Source organism: Anomaloglossus baeobatrachus, chromosome 1 (genome assembly GCF_048569485.1).
Source record: "Anomaloglossus baeobatrachus isolate aAnoBae1 chromosome 1, aAnoBae1.hap1, whole genome shotgun sequence".
NCBI classification, from domain to species: Eukaryota; Metazoa; Chordata; class Amphibia; order Anura; family Aromobatidae; genus Anomaloglossus; species Anomaloglossus baeobatrachus.
This window is the reverse complement of record NC_134353.1, coordinates 132,233,170-132,255,536: the sequence shown is the minus strand read 5'-3', so window position 1 is coordinate 132,255,536 and position 22,367 is coordinate 132,233,170. Positions and strand designations below refer to the sequence as shown.

The window sequence follows — 22,367 nt, the reverse complement described above, 5'->3', positions numbered from 1 at the left end:
TGAGAGCTGGAGTATGTTTTGCATACTCCACCCCTCTCACTGTGTGCACTGTGAATCCGGATTCCCGCACTTTCTCAGGCACGCCCACGGCTTCCTTCTCTACAAGGACACTGGCAGCCATTAGTGTCAGTTTCTGTACGATACAGAGACAAGTGTGGAAGACCCTGGCATTCTGATAGTCACACAATCGCTGTAACAGGCGTTAAGCAGCACCTGTGGTGCTAACCCCACTAGTGCAGAAGTGCACTTATAGATATGCTTGTACTATATACATTGCACTGTTTAGTCGCACGTTGTATATACCCTCCTGGATTATGCGGAGGAGTTATCAGCATATTCTCTGTGTAAAACAAAGGTGCAGAACCACATGTTTTTCTATACAGCTGGTACAGCATGTACGGCTATACGGCCGGCAGGTACATAGACTCCCATTCTATGCACTAATGGCCAGGGGATGAGGACGGTGTCTGCAGTATTTACTGACAGTTTTTCTGAGACTATGGCTATGATACTAGAAGCCTAGCAGTCCGGACATGTCTCTCACAATATGGGCACTGTTGAATCATTGATCCATGGCCCCCCTCAGTGTGAATAACTAACAGCTCCGGGAATGTCACACGCATCCCAGAGTCACGGCTCTGCACGGACGTCAGTCCCAGACAGCCTAAGTGGGCTCGCTATGAGCGGCCTCGGTTTCATCAGGGTCCTAACAGAAGGACTCGCTGTGTAATGAGGCGGAAGTAGCGGCTCAGGATTCTGATCCTGAGACCGCTCTCAATCTGGATACACCTGATTGTGACGCCATAGTAAATAATCTTATAGCGTCCATCTATAGAATGTGGGTTATTTCTCACAGCTCCTCCAGTGGAGGAGTCAGCTTCACGTATTTTTCTGGACCACTCTGCCTTCAGAGAGGCAGTCCAGGAACACCACGCTTATCCAGATATGCGCTTCTCCAAACGGCTTAGGATACACGTTATCCCTGTCCCCTGACTTGGTCAAGGACTGGACCCAATGTCCCGAGCGGCATCCTCCAATCTCCAGGCTTGTAGCTAGATCCATAGTTGCAGTGGGAGATGGAACTGCAAACTCAAAGATGCCACTGACAGACAGATGGATCTCTGGTCGAAAGCCATCTATGAGGCTGTCGGCGCACCGTTGGCTCCGGCATTCTCTCCCTTGGGGCACTCCAAGCTATTTCAGCTTGTCTTACACAGATTGACACGGTTACACGTACATCTGTGCCGCAGGTGGCATCCTTAACCTCTCAAATGTCTGCATTTGTTTCTTACGCGATTCAGGTTGTCCTGGACTCTGCGAACCGTGCGGCGGTAGCCTCCGCTACTCCGTGTTTTTAAGCAGAGCCTGGTCTGCTCGTTAAGTGAATGGAAGGCAGATTCTGCTTCCAAAAAAGGTTGCCTAACCAGTTGCCTTTTTCTGCTGACCGACTGTTTGGTGAGCGTTGGATGTAACCATCAAACAGTCCAGGGGTAAGGATTCATCCTTTCCTCAGCCCGGACACAACAAACCCCAACAGAGCAAGAGGCAGTCGGGGTTTTCGGCCTTTTCGAGGCTCGGGCAGGTCCCATTTTTCCTCGTCCAATGTGGACTCAAAAGGATCAGAGGAGCTAAGATTCTTAGCGGGCTCAGTCTCGCCCAAAAAAGCGACAGTCTGAAAACCCGCTTCCAAGGCGGCTTCCTCATGACTTGCAGCCTCGGTCGGTAGCAGGCTCTCCCGCCTTGGCGATATTTAGCTGCCATAGGTCAATGACCATTGAGTGTGAGACATTCTGTCTCACGGGTACAGGATAGAGCTCACTTCTCGTCCTCCAACTCGATTCTTCAGAATTTCTCCACCTCCCGGCCGGGCCGCTGCTCTTCTGCAAACAGGGTGCACTCTATAGGCAGAAAGAGTGATGACCCCCGTTTCTCTTCAGGAACAAGGTCACGGTTTTTACCCCAAATTCTTTGCGGTACCTATAACAACGGGCCGTTCCGTCCCGTTCTGGATCTAAAAATGCTCAGCAAGCTCGTGGACACCAGGCGGTTCCGGATGGAATCCCTCCGCCATGTCATCGCCTCAAGGTCCCAAGGATATTTCCTAGCATCATTAGGCATCAAGGATGCTTATCCACACGTGCCGATTGATCCAGAGCACTAGCGTTTCTACGCTTCGTTATAGGAGACGAACACCCTCTGTTCGTAGCTCTACCTTCCGGCTAGCGACAGTCCAACTGGTCTTCGCCAAGGTCAGGGCAGCAGTAGTCACAGTCCTGCACTCTCAGGGTCACTCTGTGGTCCCGTATTTAGACGATCTACTTGTCAAGGCACTCTCTTAGGAAACATGCCAACACTGCCCGAACGTTGCGCTGGAGACTCTCTAGAGTTTTGGGTGGATCATCAACTTTTTAAAGTCAGATCCGACCCCGACCCTATCGATAACATATCTAGGCATAGAGTTTCTTACTCTCTCAGCGATAGTGAAGCTGCCGCTAGACAAACAGCATTCACTACGGGCTGCAAGCTCTTCTTTAAGAACCAGTCGCACACATTGAGACGCCTCATGCACTTCCTACGTAAGATGGTAGCAATGGAGGCAGTTCCTTTCGCGCAGTTTTACTGCGTCCACTACAATGGGACATTCTCCGCCAATGGGACGAGGAGTCGACGTCCCTCAACAGAGTCGTCGTTCTTTCTCAGGCGGCCAAGGAATCTCTACGGTGGTGGCTTCTTCTCACCTCTTGGTCAAAAAGAAGGTCCAGACGCGAGTCTATCAGGGTGGGGAGCAGTTTTTCTCCACTACAGCGCTCAGGGTACGTGGACTCAGCAAGAGTCCACTCTTCAGATCAATGTTCTTGAACACAGAGCAGTGTATCTTGCCCTACAATCCTTCCAACAGCGGCTGGAAAGCAAGCATATCCGACTTCAGTCGGACAGCTCCACAGCGGTGGCATACATCAACCACCAAGGAAGAACGCGCAACCGGCAAGCCTTCCAGGAAGTCCGGCAGGTTCTGATGTGGGTGGAAGACACGGCATCCACCATATCCACAATTCACATCCCAAGTGTGGAAACTAGGAAGCTGACTTCCTAAGTCGCTGAGGTGTGGCCGAAAGAGTATGGTCTCCTCACCCGGACGGGTTTCAGGAGATCTGGCGCCGCTGACAGAGGCCGGACGTCGATCTAATGGCGTCACGGCACAACAACAATGTGCCAGCTTCATGGCACGGTTTCACAATCATCGAGCTCTGGCGGCAAACGCCTTAGTTCAGCATTGGTCGCAGTTCCAGCTACCTTAGGTGCCACCTCTGGCATTGTTGCCCAGAGTACTGCGCTAGATCAAGACCGACTGCGGCCGCGCCATCCTCGTCGCTACAAATTGGCCGAGGATGTTGTGGTACTCGGTTCTGTGGTGCCTCACGGTAGGCTAACCGGGGGCACTACCAGACCAATCAGACTGGCTGTCTCAAGGGCCATTCTTCCATTTGAATTCTACGGCCCTCAACCGGATGGTGTGGCATTGAGTCCTGGAACCTAGTGTCGTCAGGATTACCTCAGGACGTGGTTGCCACCATGAGACAGGCTAACATACCAACGTCCGCCAAGATTGACCACAGGACGTGGAAGATGTTCTTATCTCGGTGCTCGGCGCAGGGTGTTTCTCCCTGGCCGGTTGCATCGTCTATGTTTCCTTCCTTCCTGCAATCTAGGTAGGAAAATGGGTTGTCGCTCAGTTCCCTTTAGGGACAAGTCTCAGCGCTATCTGTATTTTTTCAGAAACGACGACTTCCTCAGGTACGCACGTTCCTACGGGGAGTTTGTCTTCTCAGCACTCCGTACAAGCGGCCGTTAGAGCCCTGAGATCTGAACAAGGTTCTAATTGCTCTCCAGATGCCGCCTTTCGAGCCTTTGAAGGATGTCTCCCTTCCCGTTTTTCACGGGAAGTGGCCTTCTAGTAACGGTCTCGTCTCTTAGGAGAGTTTCCGAGCTAGCAACGCTCTCATACAAACTCCCTTCCTGGTCCTTCACCAGGACAGGGTAGTTCTGCGTCCGGTTCCGGAATTTCTCCCTAAGGTGGTATCCCATTTTCATATCAATCAGGATATCACCTCACCTTCTTTGTGTCCTCGTCCAGTCCATCAATTTCAGAAAGATTTGCATCTGTTGGTTCTGGTGAGAGCACTCAGGTTCTACTTCCCGCATGGCGCTCCTGCGCCACCCGGATGCACTCTTTGTCCTTGTCGCTGGTCGGCGTAAACAGTCGCAAGCTTCCAGATCCACCCTTGCTCGGGGGCTCGAGGAACCAATTCTTGAAACCTACAGTTCTACTGGGCTTCTGGTTCTCTCAAGGCCGAAGGCCCATTCTACCAGAGCCGTGGGTGCATCCTGGGCATTACGGCACCAGGCTACGGCTCAGCAGGTGTGTCAGGCACCCACCTGGTCGAGTCTACTTACTTTTACCAAGCATTATCAGATGCATACCTACGCTTCGGCAGACGCCAGCCTAGGTAGATAAGTCATTCAGGCGGCGGTTGGCCACCTGTAGGAGAGGGCCGTTTGACGGCCCTATCATGAGGTATTCTTTTACCCACCCAGGGATTGCTTTTGGACATCCCAATTGTCTGGGTCTCCCAATGGAGCGACAAAGAAGAAGGGAATTTTGTTTACTTACCGTAAATTCCTTTTCTTCTAGCTCCAATTGGGAGACCCAGCACCCGCCCTGTTTTCTCGGGGTTTTTCTGTTTTTTCGGGTACACATGTTGTTCATGTGGTATGGTTCAGTTCTCCGATGTTTCCTCGGATTGAATTGGTCTTTAAACCAGTTATTGGCTTTCCTCCTTCTTGCTTTGGCACTAAAACTGGTGAGCCAGTGATCCCACTGGGGGTGTATAGCCAGAAGGGGAGGGGCCTTACACTTTTAAGTGTAATACTTTGTGTGGCCTCCAGAGGCAATAGCTATACACCAATTGTCTGGGTCTCCCAATTGGAGCTAGAAGAAAAGGAATTTACGGTAAGTAAACAAAATTCCCTTCTTTCTCTTATTTTCCCCTACTCACTTAGTTGTTTGTGCGCTTGTTCTTTTGTCAGTTTTGAAGGACTCCATTCATTTTTCCATCTCATACATGGAACATGCTAAGTCAGGTGAAATTGCAAACAAAAAAAAAACAAGCTGGATGACAGCTGTTTTTATTTTGTTTTTATTTTATTTTTTTCCAGAGCGACCTGCCATTTTGTGTTACATTTAACTATTTGATCATTTGTTATTGCATTTTTTCAGGGTCATGGCAACAGAAAAAAAAAACAATTCTGCTGTTTTTTTTTTCCTTTTTTTTTCTTTTAAATTCTTCTAAAATGTACAGTCTTTACCAATCAAGTTAATTAACTTTATTTTTTGATCCGTTTATGGACTCAGCAACATTAATTTTTCTTTTTTTAAGACTTGTATTTTCAACGCAAGTAAACAGGGATGGTGTGAATATTTATTTTTATTCTCCCTCTCTCTCTCTGTATGTATGTATGTATGTATGTGTGTATATGTATATATATATATATATATATGTATGTATATATATATATATATATATATATATATATATATATATATATATATATAAAATTAGTGTCCCTAGGGAACTTGAACCTCTATGATCACCTATACTGTTTACAGCAGTAATTCAGTATTGCCCTATATAGCACACATTATGGTCAACTGTGGTCACCTGCCAGAGGCTGGCATTCATAGGAGCACTGTTGCCTCAGCCATGGGGGTTTCAACAGGGCATCCAGTGTTATGGTAATCACAGCACAACGATGATGGGCGATTAGAGTAGAGCACATTTAACAATAGTTCCAGGCAGAGTTTGGCTCCTCTTGTGGCTGTTAGAAGTAGATGATGTCTGAATAACACAGCCATCATCTGCTGAGCTCCTCAGTCCACCCCATTCATCCTCATTTGTGTGTAGCCGATCAGTGGTCACTTCAGCCGCCGGTTGGCCGGTGTTATATGAGCCCTTAAGCCTGCTTTACACGTTACGATCTATTGTGCAATTTCACTATCGACGCCTCTGTCGTTTGTGCGTCACGGGCAATTAGTTGTCACACCGTGGCCAGCCAATAGAAGCGGGTGGGCGGAGATGAGCGGGACGTAAACATCCCGCCCACCTCCTTCCTTCCGCATAGCCGGCGGGTGCCGCCGCAGGACGGAGGTAAGCTGGTGTTCGTCGTTCCCGTGCTGTCACACGGAGCGGCGTGTGCTACCCCGGGAACGATGAGCAACCGGCACCATTTTAATTAAACAAGATTATGAAACCGAGCGACGAGTACACGACTGACGATTTGTGAGCAATACTGCGTCGCTCGGAGGTGTCACACAGCCCGACGTCGCAAGCGATGCCGGATGTGCGTCACAAAAACCGTGACCCCGACGATCTATCGCACGATAGATCGTCTTGTGTAAAGCACCCTTTAGACTCGAAAAAAAATTATGCTTTTTCCCATCTTACTTTATTTACCTCTTCAAACAGTGCAAGCGCAGAGAGCCCCAGTCATTAGGGCTTTGAACTTGGTCACAGCTGAGTCTCTCCATCAGCCTTTTTCCTACTTTAATTAAAGACCATTTTGGTTGGACATTGACTCTTCTAAGTCTTTTACTTGTTTATCCACTGCTTGCTGCCATGTTTACACTGATGGTGAATAAGCCTTTTTACGCCTGTGCAGCACCGTATGCTGTTTTCAGATATCATGAATGCTCAGGCACGATCTTTCACTTATTTGATGCTGAATATATATGATTTGTGTCTAACCCACAGAAATTAGTGCACAGTCAGACGCCAGTGAAATCCGACAAGACTGGAAGCCTGCCTTCCTTAGCAATGAGGAGTTTACACAGCTCATGCTGGAGGTAAGCGTCATCCTCTGCCATTTTATTACCTGTACATCCTATTAAAACCACTGGAGTGAGTAGTTTGCTGATATTCCAGATAATTTTTGCATTGAGCATTAGGACACATTATTCTGTGTATTTGGCCTCTCAGTGTCTGCAATCTCGCACACCGGTTTCAGTCATGCTCTAATAATGAAGCTGATTTATATGTTTCCACAAGAGACATGTATGTACCGTAGTTTTTACTTGGGATTGAAGTACCGTATTTTTCGTTTTATAAGACGTACCGGATTATAAGACGCACCCCAAATTTAGAGATAAAAAAAGGTAAAAAAAAATAAAAATGGGGTCAGTCTTATCTTATACTCCGGTGTTGTCTTACCGGAGGGGGGCGGCAGCGGTGGTGGAGCGGGGTCACAGAAGAAAGAGGCTGTGCTAGCAGCGTCGGCAGGTCAGTGGCAGGAGCGGGTCAGTGGTGTCAGCGGCGGGTCAGTGGTGGAGAAGGCCGGTACGGTGAGTGTCCCAGTCTGTCCGCGGTCCCGGTTTTGAATGCTGGCGCTCGGAGCGGCGCGTGCGCAGATGGAGCTCCCATCCAAGAGCTCCTTTTGTGCACGCGCTGACTCCCGGTGCCATCATTTGAAACCAGGACTGCGGACAGACTCGAACACTCACCGCACAGCCACTGCAGTCTGCACAGCCAGCCACCCGCCCGAAGGCCCGCCCGCCTTCACAGAGTGGCAACCAGCAGGCCGCCCACCCGCACAGGGAGGCAGCCGTGACAGAGAGGCACCCGTCCGCACGCAGCAACATGCAACTGGCCGCCCGCACACAGAACTGCACAGACACCCCCCCCCTCCACCCCGATAAGCTTTATTCAGATTTTAAGATGCACCCCTCATTTTAGTGTGTCTTATAATCCGAAAAATACGGTACCTTGTATGAATAAATGACGATACAGAAAGGTATTACAAGCCTCTTGTCTTTATGTTTTGGATTGCCTTTTGACAACCGCTCTTCAAGCAAAAAATGTCACTGATCACTGGGTACCTGGCCGATCTTCATGAATATCTCTGTCCTAAGAGGGGAAACTCCCTTCGTGATATCTATGCTTTTTTTTTTAAAGGGAATCTGTCTGCCTACATTATGCTGCTCTCAGAGGAGGTAGCAAAAACCTGCTAAGAGATCCTGAATCTAGCGATGTATCACTTAGATTACTGGGTACAGCTGTACAAACACAATCTGCATTTTCTCTGACACCTCATTGGGGGACACAGGACCATGAGTGTTATGCTGCCTATCCATAGGAGGACACTAAGTAGATGCAAAAGCATAGCTCCTCCTCTGCAGTATACACCCCCTGGCCGGGCCAGGCAAGCTCAGTTTTAGCTTAGTGTCTGTAGGAGGCACTTCCTTTCAAGGTTTGTTATTTTTTGAGGGCGACGGTTTCCTTTTGGGATCGATCTCCCACTACCATCAACGGGCGGGAACGTGAAGTGTTCCCTACACGTACCCCCTCCCGCGACGCTGGATCCTGGGCTGGACGACGGGTTCCACAGACACCGATTTTCCAAAGCCCAGGGTAGAGGCCTGTGCCCTATAGCCCAATTCCTCAGCCCCTCTTTGCAGGCTTTGAGTTGAATATGACACCGACACAGCAAGCTGACTCTGCTATTTTCACTGCCTGGAAAGCAGTGTTTTAAGGTGAGATCCCCCCTGACTGGTTTCGAAGACAAAGGGAGAAAAGACGCTGCAGGGAAGGCTCCCAGGACATTTACAGTATTTATTATGTGCAAGGAGCAAGGATCCTGCACACACAGTGTTAACTTTCTCTAGCTTGCTGGCTGGAGGAGGGGGAAGTTCTGCTGTTTGCAGAAAGTCTTGCAGATAATTTCCCGTGGCAGGGGGAGGGTCCAGGGCTCAGGGACTCGCGCTGTTTATTATCTGCTCTGTTTATTTGCTCTAGCAGAAAAGCCGGCTGATAACCACCGGTGGCAAGCTGTGTGCTGACTGTAGGGAGAGGGAGGAAAACTCAGAAGCTCCCTTCCCGCCGTTTTTTTTTTTGTTTTTTTTTTTTTTTTTACTACCCACAGCAGGGGGGGGGCACACTGACTCATCTTCCCGCTCTTTTAGCGCTAAGCCGAGCCCCCCCGCGGCCGCGATAAGGGTCCCCAGCCCACCGGAATGGGCACAGTTTCTGTCCCAATCCATGGAAAAACTGTCACAGAACCTGGTTCTGGCTATGCAATGTCGTCCTCCACACCCTTCTGGGTCCCTGGACGGAACGCAGCCTGAGGATACCCCTATGGAGGATCCTTCTGAGGTAATCTGGGCACATGCTTCACCGGTTGCAGGGATCAGGAAAAGAGCACACGGCCGGGTGTCTCCAGCGGGCTCTCCCTCGGGAGCACACAGGGCAGGCTCTCCCACACGCTCCACGGCTTCTGATGAGCTGGAGGAGGGAGAATGCTGTTTGTACCAGGAGGATTCCTTGGTTTCATCACCCCCAGATGATCAAACTGCAATAGACTCCCTTATAGCAGCAATCAACCAAACTCTGCATGTGGAGGATCCCCCATCCACTACCACTGACCATGTGGTCTCCTTTAAGAGGGCAAGGAAACCCCAAAAGGTTTTCGCTGATCACCCTGAGTTTCAGGATATCCTCACAAAGCAAAGGGAGAAGCCTGACAGGCGCTTTGGTAACCGAAAACTCATGGAGTCCCGGTACCCTTTTGCCTCACCTGCCCCTAAGGGCTGGGCCAATCCGCCCTCGGTCGGTCTCCCGCCTTACCACAAAGATGCTCCTGTCTTTACCCGATGGTTCTTCCATCAAGGACCCGACAGACAGACAGGTGGAGCACCTCGCCCGCTCTGCTTTTGAGGCTGCGGGTTCCTCCCTCTCGCCCTCCTTTGCCTCTGTGTGGGTTGCAAAGGCGATCTCAGTTTCGGCAGACTCCCTTAACACTTCGCTTGAGGAATCCCAGTTCACTCATACCTTCACAGAGGTAACAGCTCAAATTGCCGCTGCGGCGGAGTACCTCATCCAGGCCTCCATGGACGCTGCTACTTGCGCAGCGTTTGCCGCCTCAAATACCATAACTATCCGTAGAGCTCTCTGGCTCCGACAATGGCGAGCGGACTCTGCCTCCAAGAAGTCTCTCACGGGCCTTCCCATTTTTCCAGACCGATTGTTTGGCGAATGTCTGGACAAGCTCATTTCTGACGCCACGGGAGGAAAGAGTACCTCCCTCCTCCCCCAGCTGAAGTCCAGGACGTCCTTCACCAGACGTCCACAGTCCTCGCTCCGCTCCTTTCGGAACTCATTTGGTTGGTCGACATCCCGTGCTGTCCCCGCCACCAGCCGCGGACTACGCAGGGACCGACCTTCTCAGCTCTCCCCGAAACCCACTTCGTCATGGCAGCCTAGACGGAAACAGTCCAGGACTAGGGAGACTCGGCCACGACGTTTTCCCCCCTCATGACTCCTTTGGCACCCCGGAAGACACACTCATTGTAGGAAGTCGACTGCGGCTGTTTCAACACATCTGGGCTGCCGCCTCAGACGACAAATGGGTGCGAGACCTTGTGTCTTCCGGTTACCACATAGAATTTCGGACCCGACCCCCGAGTCGGTTCTTTCTCTCAAACCCCCCAAAGACTCGAAACGACGCAAAGCTTTTTTCTCAGCTATCTACTCGCTCCAAACAGCAGGAGTGATAATACCTGTCCCAGACGACGAGAAGTTCGGGGGTTTTTATTCCAACCTCTTTGTGGTCCCCAAAAAGGATGGGTCAGTTCGACCCATCCTGGACCTCAAACACCTAAACAAGCATGTGCACGTACAGAGATTCAGAATGGAGTCCCTAAGGTCCATTATTGCATCCATGGTCGAAGGGGAATTCCTCGCCTCCATAGACATCAAGGACGCGTACCTGCACATACCCATCGCCCCAGATCACCAAAAGTTCCTCCGCTTTGCAATTCAGGACTCCCACTTTCAATTCGTAGCTCTACCCTTCGGCCTTGCCACCGCACCAAGGGTCTTCACCAAAGTTATGGCGGCCGCCATGAGCGTCCTTCACGCCAGGGGAGTAGTCGTTCTCCCTTACTTGGACGACCTCCTCATCAAGGCCCCCTCCTTCCGCGACTGCTCAACTAGCGTACAGATCACTGTGGACACCCTATCCCGCTTAGGGTGGCTAGTGAATCTGCACAAATCATCCCCGATCCCATCACCTTCCTGGGCATGTCCCTGGACACCCGTCGGGGCTTGATTCTTCTCCCTCAGGACAAGGCGTTCGCTCTTCAACGAGCCGTACGCTGCCTTCTACGTCCTCCGTCTCGCTCCATTCGATTCAGCTTGAAAGTGCTCGGCAGGATGGTGGCGGCTATGGAAGCAGTACCCTTTGCTCAACTGCACCTCCGCCCACTGCAGCTAGCCCTTCTAGCGGCCTGGGACAAGAGCCCCTTCTCCCTGGACAGACATCTTCACCTGACGCCTTCAGTCAGGTACGCACTCCGCTGGTGGCTTCGGTCCTCATCCCTATCGAAGGGGAGATCCTTTCTCCCAGTGAACTGGCTGGTCCTGACCACGGACGGCAGCCTCCTAGGCTGGGGAGCAGTGTACCGGCATCACACTGCTCAAGGACATTGGACGCCCCAGGAGTCTTTCCTTCCCATCAACATCCTGGAACTCCGCGCGATCTTCTTTGCGCTCAGAGCATTCTGCCCTCTGCTAGCGGGTCGTCAGATTCGAGTCCAATCGGACAATGCGACAGCTGTAGCCTATATCAATCGGCAGGGGGGCACCCGTAAAGCGGCTTATCTCGAGGCCCACAAGATCCTCAGCTGGGCCGAATCGACGGGATCAGTGATATCAGCGGTACACATACCGGGGGTAGAGAACTGGGCAGCAGACTTTGAGTCGCCAAGGCCTGGCTGACGGAGAATGGTCTCTCCACCCAGATGTGTTTCTACACATCTGCACTCGCTGGGGCACGTCAGACGTGGACCTAATGGCCTCAAGGTTGAATGCAAAGGTACCCTCGTTCATAGCCAGGTCACGCGACCCGCAGTCCATCGGAGCGGATGCTCTAGTCTGCTCCTGGCACTACTTCCGCCTGCCTTACATATTTCCACCTCTACCCCTGCTGCCGCGGGTAATCAGGAAGATCAAGGCAGAGGGAGTCCCGGTGATACTGATAGCACCGGACTGACCCAGGAGCGCCTGGTACGCCGAATCAGTACAAATGCTCACAGTCGCACCGTGGCGCCTTCCAGACATCCCAGACTTGCTGACCCAAGGGCCCATTTCCCATCAGAACTCCAGAGCCCTGAAGCTGACGGCATGGCCATTGAGACCTGGGTATTAACAAGAGCGGGATTCTCCCCCGCGGTTATTGCCACTATGATCAGCGCCTGCTTCATCGCGCATTTACCACCGTACGTGGAAAATCTTCCTTTCATGGTGCAGGGAAACTAACGTCCAGCCTATGCCTCTGGCCATCCCCAGAATTCTCAACTTTCTACAGTTTGGCTTGCAAGCGGAGTTGGCTCTCAGTTCCCTTAAAGGGCAGGTCTCAGCGCTCTCAATCTTCTACCAATGCCGCCTGGCTCAAAAATCGCAAGTCAAGACCTTCCTCCAGGGCGTTTCCCATCTAGTTCCCCCGTACAAACGGCCGCTGGAACCGTGGGACCTCAACCTCGTTCTGGACGGTCTCCAGAGGTCTCTCTTTGAACCCCTCAAGGAATCCTCTTTTGCTCTTCTGTCCTGGAAGGTAACATTCTTAGTGGCAATTACGTCCATCAGACGGGTTTCGGAGCTGGCAGCACTCTCTTGCCGCAAGCCTTTTCTGATCTTTCACCAGGACAAGGTGGTTCCGCGCCCCCTTCCGGATTTCCTTCCAAAGGTTCTTACCCCGTTTCATTTGAACGAGGACATTGTCCTGCCTTCCTTTTGTCCACACCCGGTTCATAGGGTGGAAAGGTTAGAGGTTCGTTAGACCTCGTCAGAGCTCTCAGATATTACATATCCAGGACAGCCCCCTTTAGGAAAACGGACTCTGTTCGTCATTCCTGAGGTGCCTAAGAAGGGTACAGGCAGCTTCAAAGGCGACGTTGGCTCGCTGGATTCGCTCTGTGATCCAGGAAGTCTACCGCTTGCAACTCAAGCCCATTCCTAGTGGGCTGCGGGCTCATTCCACGCGAGCAGTTGGAGCTTCGTGGGCCATTCGGCATCAGGCTTCAGTGGAACAGGTGTGTAAGGCTGCGACCTGGTCTAGCCTACATACGTTTTCAAAGCATTACAGAGTCCATACCCGGGTTTCAACTGAGGCAAATCTGGGTAGGAAAATTCTGCAAACGGCAGTAGAGCACCTCTCTCAGTAAGGCGCTCCAGGCTGTCTGGGACTGGTTCCTAGTCCTTGGGTTGTGTTGTCTTCTTTTATGTTTCCCACCCATGGACTGCTTTAGGACGTCCCGTGGTCCTGTGTCCCCCAATGAGGCGCCAGAGAAAAACGGATTTTTGTGTACTCACCGTAAAATCGTTTTCTCTTAGCCATCATTGGGGGACACAGCACCCACCCTGTTGCCCTGTTGGGCCTTAGTTCTCTCAGTACCTTATTTGGTTATGACTCTTTTTTTTTTTCTCATGTTCCTCTGTTGAGGTAAGTTTTTACTGTTTTTTTCTCCTACTGCTTGTGTACTAAAACTGAGCTGGCCTGGCCTGGCCAGGGGGTGTATACTGCAGAGGAGGAGCTATGCTTTTGCATCTACTTAGTGTCCTCCTATGGATAGGCAGCATAAAACCCATGGTCCTGTGTCCCCCAATGATGGCTAAGAGAAAACGATTTTATGGTGAGTACACAAAAATCCGTTTTTTAGATTTAGCCATGTAGCAGAGCTGAGAGAGCTGTCCCGACCCAGACTCTGTATAGTGATTGTACATTCACAGTGAGGTGTCAATCAGAGGAGAGGGCGTGCTGGACCGTCTTGCAGATGATATTGTAGTCCAAGCAATGATAAGGGTCTTGCTGCTTAAATAAACATAGCAAATAAACGACAGATTGAACCTTGACAAGACAGACATCCATGAATTCTGTTTTTTAGCCTTGACAGCATGCTGTCTTCAGCTTACATAGCAAAACCTGCTGACAGATTCCTTTTAAGTCACATTAGTTAGGAGTGTATTTTTTATGGGCAGCATGAATCCGACATTGGTGCTGTTATTGGAAACATATACGTTGTACTCTGAAACTCTGCAGTGTTTCCGGGAAAACATTACTTTGACATCCAGCCGTGGATGATGACTAGTCTGAGGCCGGTCCACAGTGACTTCTCTCAGCCGTCTCCCTGTGACTGACAAGTCACTCCCTATGTAAGTTTTTATCAGTCTAGATGAGCAAGATGGGGAGAAGCAGCCTTGGATCTGCCTCTTGGTCTAGTCCTCCTATTTACATCCTTCCCTGCTGTCTTTGAAAAGTATTTTGCAGCATTTCAGAGAAAACGTAGATTGCTGGAATAACCGCGCCAGTCTAATACTCATGTTACCCGTGCTTCTTGTAGTCGGCATGAATCGGCTTTCTGGTTCTCTGTAACGGTCCCCCTAGAACTATTAAACGTCACATATTTTAAAAAATTGGATTTCCTTTGAATTTTCTGCTTGTAACTATACACAGAATGCTTCTCCCTTAAAGGCATGTGTCATTACACCAATTATCTTTTGGCAGAAGGTAAATGTATTCATAGATTTCTTTGTGGATTAGGATTGGAGGACATAATGCTGCATTGCAAAACAATGACTTCTGTAGGAGTAGCCAAGATGTAGTAGAGATAGTTAAAGGGAACCTGTCACCAGATTTTTTTATGTATAAACCAAAACTAGGACCTGTGCGGCATTCCATAAAGCTGAATGTTATCCCCTGACTCCCCCTGTATACCGCCAAATAACCTTTCAAAATCTCCCACACTATGTTACTTTGGACAGTCCGGTCTGATGGGCGTGCTGGCTGCGGTGTCTGTCCCTCCTCTCCGTGCTGGTTGCCACCTCTTGTTAGGACTGACGTGGATGATGCCTCCTGTGTAATTCACATAGCTGGGTGAAATCTTGCACCTGCGCAGAGTCCTCGCCGATTCGCGCATGTGCACTTATGTATTAGGCCCTGCCCGAATTTGGGCAGAGAAGTACGCCTTAGCAAGTCTTTCCACAGATGCGAGATTTCACCCACCTATGTGGATGATGCAGGAGACATCATCCACGTCAATTATAATAAGAGGACGGTGATCAGTGCGGAACAGAGGGACAGACGTTGCAGCCAGCACGCTCGTCGGACCGGACTGTCCAGAGGAACGTACAATGCAGGAGATTTTCAAATGTCATTTGGGGGTATACAGGGGGAGTTGGGATAATATGCATCTTTATACAATGCAGCACAGATGCGGCTGAAGGTGGTACTGGTAGGTTTCGTTTATCCATGAAAAATTTGGTGACAGGTTCCCTTTAAATAAGAGACATTTATCACCTATGAACAAAATAGACAATACATGTCTGATCACCAATTTGATCATGGTCTCCATTCCAGCGCCTCATCTCTGCACAAGGCCCAGTCTGAGATCAGGGGTGAAGCCTTCTTCTTGGGCCAAGCCTTTGGTATAAGGTATAGATGCTATAGATTCAGGTCTGCTGGCTGCACATTCATGGGGACTATACATCCTAATCACTTAGAAGTTCTTTTTTGATGCAATTTTTAATTAATGAAGTCTACTTTTTGTCTCTAGGCTTTGGATGGATTTTTCCTGGCTGTTATGACTGATGGAAATATCATCTATGTATCAGAGAGTGTTACACCGTTACTTGAACACTTACCTGTAAGTATTGGTGACTGATCAGTATGTTTGGAGATTAAAGTGGATGTAATCAGTGTCATTTTCTACCATAGATCGGTGCCGCTTGGCCCCAGCAGTGAATATCGCCGACTTTGTTCTGTAGCAGCCCTTGTCGGAGTTTAATCCCAGCACCAAAACAATAACTATCCTACCAAGACCTGGTGACGGTCATTACCGCATGCAGTGTTCTGTAGGCGGCTGACAGGATACCTTTAAAGCAGAACTGTCAGCATATTTAACAACATAACCTACATACTTGCTTAAATGGATATCTTAGACCTCAAGAGGCTGATGTACTTACTTTGAAAATCCATGTCAGAATGTTTGTGTAATATTTTGAAAGTCGTCAAGCCTAATATTAAAATGAGCATTTTTGAGCCCAGCTAGAGCACAGGATAGGTACAGCCTTTCAAAGTAAGTACACCAATCTTCTCAGGTGTAAGTGATCTTTTTTAACAATGTATACAGTCAATATCATGAAATCTGATGACAGATCGACACTAAACAGCCTTTTAAATGACAATACTGAACCCGTACATCTCCAGCCTCTGCTCCTTTTCTATTGTGTGCTGCCCGTCAGATTATCACAGGAGGTATGACAAAGCCGCAATATTGATTTCATTTTCTGTAGATTAAAAAGTATATCATTTTTTAAGTGTCCAGTAATAAAATGTGCTTAAAGGAAACCAGATGTGGGCTGTAATAATTCAGAATTCTCCCCTAGGACATATGGCTGGTGCCACGCAGAGCTCTCTGCAGAACTATACCTAAGGCAGCTGCCGGCCAGTGTCAGGCCAACAGCTGACGTAGTGATATGACATCACACACCTGCCTGTGATTGGCCAGCGGCTGCCATTGGTTTAGGGCTGCAGAAAGCTCAGCGTGGAACCAACAGTTCATTCAAAGGAAATAAAGCGCTGACTGCTGCGGGCATTGGCATCACAGGGTCTACGGCCCACAAGAAGGAGTATACCGAAGGAACGGAGGAGAGGTGAGAAGAATCTTCTTTTTTTTTTTTTTTTCTTTTTCTTCTTATGTGTATATGAAGATCAGCATATAAGGGGAAATTACTACAGGATGGTACATTACTACAAGATGGGGACAAAGATGGACATATAACTACAAGGAGACCAGAATGGTCACATTACTATAATGGGACAAGGACGGCACATTACTACTGGATGGGGACAATGATTGGCACATTACTAGAGGATGGGGACCAGGATGTGCACATTATAACAAGATGGGGACAATGAATGGCACATTACTATAGGATGAGGACAAGGATGGGCATATTACCACAGAATGGGGGACCAGGATGAGCACATTATTACAAGGGGACAAGGATGGGCACATTACTACAAGATAGGGACAAAGATTGACACATTACTACAGGATGAGAACAAGGATGTGCACATTATTAGAGGATGGAAACCAGGATGGGGCAGATTACTACAAGAAGGGGACCAGGATGGGGCATATTACTACAGTAAGGGGACAAAGATTAGCACACTACTAGAGGATGGGGACCAGGATGGGCACATTACTACAAGAAGAGGACCAAGATGAGCATATTACTACAAAAAGGGGATCAGGATGGGCACATTACTACAAGATGGGGACAATGAATGGCACATTACTATAGGATGAGGACAAGGATGGGCATATTACCACAGGATGGGGGACCAGGATGAGCACATTATTACAAGGGGACAAGGATGGGTACACTACTACAAGATAGGGACAAAGATTGACACATTACTACAGGATGAGGACAAGGATGTGCACATTATTAGAGGAGGGAAACCAGGATGGGCACATTACTACAGGATGGGGCACATTACTACAAGAAGGGGACCAGGATGGGGCATATTACTACAGTAAGGGGACAAAGATTAGCACATTACTAGAGGATGGGGACCAGGATGGGCACATTACTACAAGAAGGGGACCAAAATGGGCAAGTTACTACAAAAAGGGGATCAGGATGGGCACATTACTACAAGAAGGGGACCAAAATGGGGCATATTACTACAGGATGGGGACCAGGATGGGCACATTACTACAAAAAGGGGACCAGAATGGGTGGGCCATATTACCACAGGATCGGGACAAAGATTGGCACATTACTAAAGGATGATGACCAGGATGGGCATATTACTACAAAAATGGGACCAGGATGGGGCATATTACAACAGGATGGGGACAAAGATTGACACATTACTCGAGAATGTGGACTATAAGACTGGGACCAGGATGGGCACATTACTACAGGTTGGGGACTGTTACTACAAGATGAGGACCCCATGGAAAAATTACCACAAGATGAAGAAAATTACTATATTGTGCTAATTGTAAAACCATATTACTTAAAGGGGGATAAAATGTAAAAAAAAAAAAAAAGAATTCTTTATTCTACATAGAGCATGGAAATTTTTTTACCATTAAAAGTGCTTTATTATATATCAACTAAAATAAAAAGGTGCATGTTATCACCACATTCGTAGTGATTCAAGCTATAAAACTGTACCATAACCCATACAATTAATAACATTTACAAAAAAAAAAGTCAAAAATTCAATAAAGTGATCCTAAGGTGTATAGAAAAAAATTATATGGTATTACAAAAATATCACGTTGTCCTGCAAAGAATGTGGCCCCCCCCAAATATTTATTTTTTTTTTTTTTGTATGTGCAGCCCATATACCCAGCCGAGTTTGAGACCCCTGGCCTATATTGACGTTAGTTAGTTATACACACAAGACACTGACTAACAGTGTGACTGACTTGATGTTATACGCCTTGAAGAACATTTTATATTTTGTACACTTTTGTTTAGTTTAATTCTGTGTTGTATATTATGTTCCTATCATGTTTGTACAGTGGTAAAATGTGAAAAAAATTAACTAAGAAAAATGGACTCATTCATTTAAAGGGAACCTGTCACCGTTTTTTCGGCCTATAACTGCGGCCAGCACCAGTGGGGTCTTATATACAGTATTCTAACATGCTGTATATAAGAGCCCAGGCCACTGTGTACAACATAAAAACACTTTATAATACTCACCTAAACCAGTCGCTGCGGTGGATGTGGCTCAGATGGGCGTCTTCGTCCTCTAGTGCTGGCGCCACCTCTTTTGGCCGTCTTTGTCGTCGCTCTGTCGTCCTTCTGAAGCCGCGGTGCATGACGCGTCCGACGTCATCCACACTCGCCGGCATTCAGGTCCTGAGCAGGGCAGATCAAAGTATTGTAGTGCGCATGCGCGGGACCGGTGAGTGTGTATGACTTGGACGCGCCATGCACACAGGCTTCAGAAGGAGGACGAAGATGGCCGAAAGAGGAGGCGGAGGCACCGGAGGACGAAGACGCCTATCTGAGCCACATCCACAGCAGGGACCGGTTTAGGTGAGTAATAGTGTTTTTTTATGTTGTACACAGCGGCCTGGGCTTGCCGTATAAGTAACAGTTCTGGGGCCTGTGTGGAACAATTCTCTTACCAGGAGAGGAGAGACTTATCCCTGACCATGTTAAATTGAAAATATAATTTTTGCTGTGTGCCTCCACCAGGGTGTTGTGGTCTATTAGACCTTTTATATTCTTTTTTTAACTATTTGTATATCTTCTCTTTCAGTCTGATCTTGTCGATCAGAGTATATTTAATTTTATCCCCGAGGGGGAACATTCAGAAATATATAAAATCTTGTCTACACACATGATGGAAAGTGCTTCTTTGGGTTCAGATTATCTGAAAAGTAAGTGTCTTTACATGAATTTGTATTACGTATAAGTGCCATTATTGCTGTATTTCACTGTAGACCGTCCGGATATTAGCCCATTCTTGCTATGGCTATTTTCCATCTTTGCATTTTCATTTTTTCATCCCCTTTTTTCCAAGAGCCATATCTTTCTTTTTTTTTCCCTCAAAATAGCCATAGGAGGGCTTGTCTTTTGTGGTACTTGTTGTACTTTTTAAATTACACCATTCATTTTATCATGTGATGTACTGGAAAATAAGACGTGAATTTCAAGTGCAGCAAAGGTGTGGAAAAAAGCACAATTCCTAAATGTTTGTTTTGGTTTTTTTTGTTTGTTTTTTTTTATTTAAAGTGTTAATTTTTACTGTATAATAATCTCCCATTGCAGTTCTCCAGTCAGTACGATTACATGGATACCAAACATGTATGGTTTGGTTTTTCTTTAGTAGTAAAAAGAATAATTTGGGGATTTGTAAAAACAAAAAAAAAAACACAGACAAAAAAAAAGAAAGCAGATCCTGGCTGCAATACAAAAGCCATTAACTACCGACTTTTCCATTACTGAGACCGGATATTGTAACTGTTACTTATTTTCAGGTGCACATAAGTGGCTGGGGTCCATTTAGAGAAGAAGGATTGTCCGGCAGCTTTCCTTCCTTAACAGCGTATCTTCATTCATTCATTCATTCATTTTATTTATTCATTTTTTTTTTAAAAAACACATTTTTTTATTGAGTCAACATAACAACAAAATTTACGATCAGTTATACATCGTATAACTCCTAGACCTATGAGTGAGAAACTTTTCTGAAACGCGTAAGGTTGGACTTTTGTGTGAATTCCAATAAAGATAGGTTTTAAAGGGAGCCAGTCACCACTTTTTCGGCCTATACGCTGCGGCCACCACCACCGGGCTCTTATATACAGCATTCTAACATGCTGTATATAAGAGCCTAGGCCGGGGGTATAACATAAAAAACACTTTATAATACTTACGAACAGTCGCGTGGTTGGCCATATGGGCGTGTCCGTTGTCCGGTGCCGGCGTCATCTCTTTTGGCCATCTTTGTTCTTCTTCTCTAGCCACGGTGCATGACAGGTCCGACGTCATCCACACTCGCTGGCATTCAGGTCCTGAGCAGGGCAGATCAAAGTATTGTAGTGCGCCTGCGCAGTACCGGCGAGTGTGTATGACGTAGGCGCGTCATGCACTCAGGCTTCAGAAAGAGGACGAAGATGGCCAAAAGAGGAGGCGCCGGCACCGGAGACGCCCATAAGGCCCACAGCGCAACCGTTAAATAAGTATTATAAAGTGTTTTTTATGTTCTACCCCCGGCCTGGGCTCTTATATACAGCATGTTAGAATGCTGTAAATAAGAGCCCGGTGGTGGTGGCCGCAGCTTATAGGCCAAAAAAGTGGTGACAGGTTCCCTTTAAGGAAGAAAAGTGCTGGACAAATTTTCAGGTCCGACTCCAACTCTCTCATACATAAGTCTTGTTAAAGTGATAAATTTACCGTAGTAAAATGGTAACATCAGACTTTTAATCATTATTATGATGCAACAATCAAGCTGTTTTGATTGAAAATCAAATCTATTTATTGGAATTCAACTTTACAACACAAAAAACATTACTAAATTGTAAATATGCAATACACTATGCTATAAGTGGGGGAAAACGGTTTCAACAAAAATGTACGGAATAACATGGGTGCAGTCTATGAATTTGTTGTAAGAAATCGAATTGCCTCCATCAGATCCTCGTTCATAGATGAGCTCACATCTGACCTAATTTTCGTAAGGCTGGAGGACAACATCTGTACACTAACTTGGGTTAGTGGCAAAGCGGTGACCACATGGGCAACATCTCTAACAATCTCAGCGTATAAAGGAATTGCCTCATGCACAGTCAGTTTTGATGAACGGTTGAACTCTTCTTCTTTGAGAGCAAGTGAAACATTTTGCTGAAATATGGTCAATCTGTTTGATATGAGAGTAGAATCTTTGTCCCTTTGGCAACACTTTGCTGCTCCAGGTCGTCCAAATACTTTTCAAAATTAATCTCCTCATATGAAGAGGCTGAAGATACGGCAGCAGTAGCACTGGATGACCCGATTCCTCATATATATCTCTATATATATATCTCTCTCTATATATATATTGTCTATATCTATGTGTGTGTGTGTATATATATATATATATATATATCTATATATATATATATAATATATACACACACACATAGATATAGACATATATATATTATATATATGTGTGTATATATATATATATATATGTATATATATATATATATATATATATATACACACATATATATGTATATGTGTATATATATATATATATATATATATATATTACATGTATATGTGTGTGTGTGTGTGTATATATATATATATATATATATATATATATATATATATATATATATATATATATATATATATATATATATATATATATATATATATATATATATATATATTACACATATATATATATATATATATATATATATATATATTACACATATATATATATATATATATATATGTGTGTGTGTGTGCGTTTGATCTGATCTGTTTAAGCATCTAAAAGATTTTTATTATCTTTCTTAAATATTTAACTCAAAAGAAGGGTGGAGGGAGGAGACAGAGAATTGGTTTCTGTCATCCTATAACTTATTTATTTGTTCATCAATGGAGTAATTTCATGGTTTCCTTTCTGTAGGCCATGTTGTAGGTTTCATTCGTTCCTTTTCTAATGGGTACATAAGATTTTATTGTTTTTTTGTATGTTTTTTTTTTTTAAGTGAGAGGCGACCAAAG

General features: G+C 46.8%; 1 protein-coding gene across 2 annotated transcripts in view; it reads left to right on the top strand.

Annotated features, from left to right (window-relative positions):
• CLOCK (clock circadian regulator) overlaps positions 1-22,367 on the top strand; it is an 81,608-nt gene that overhangs the window by 9,701 nt on the left and 49,540 nt on the right. For both annotated transcript variants that reach the window (XM_075347051.1, XM_075347050.1), the window contains 3 exons: positions 6,810-6,901; positions 15,659-15,748; positions 19,399-19,519. In XM_075347051.1, the coding sequence (XP_075203166.1) occupies positions 6,810-6,901; positions 15,659-15,748; positions 19,399-19,519 (303 nt within the window). The remainder of the gene's footprint in view (positions 1-6,809; positions 6,902-15,658; positions 15,749-19,398; positions 19,520-22,367) is intronic.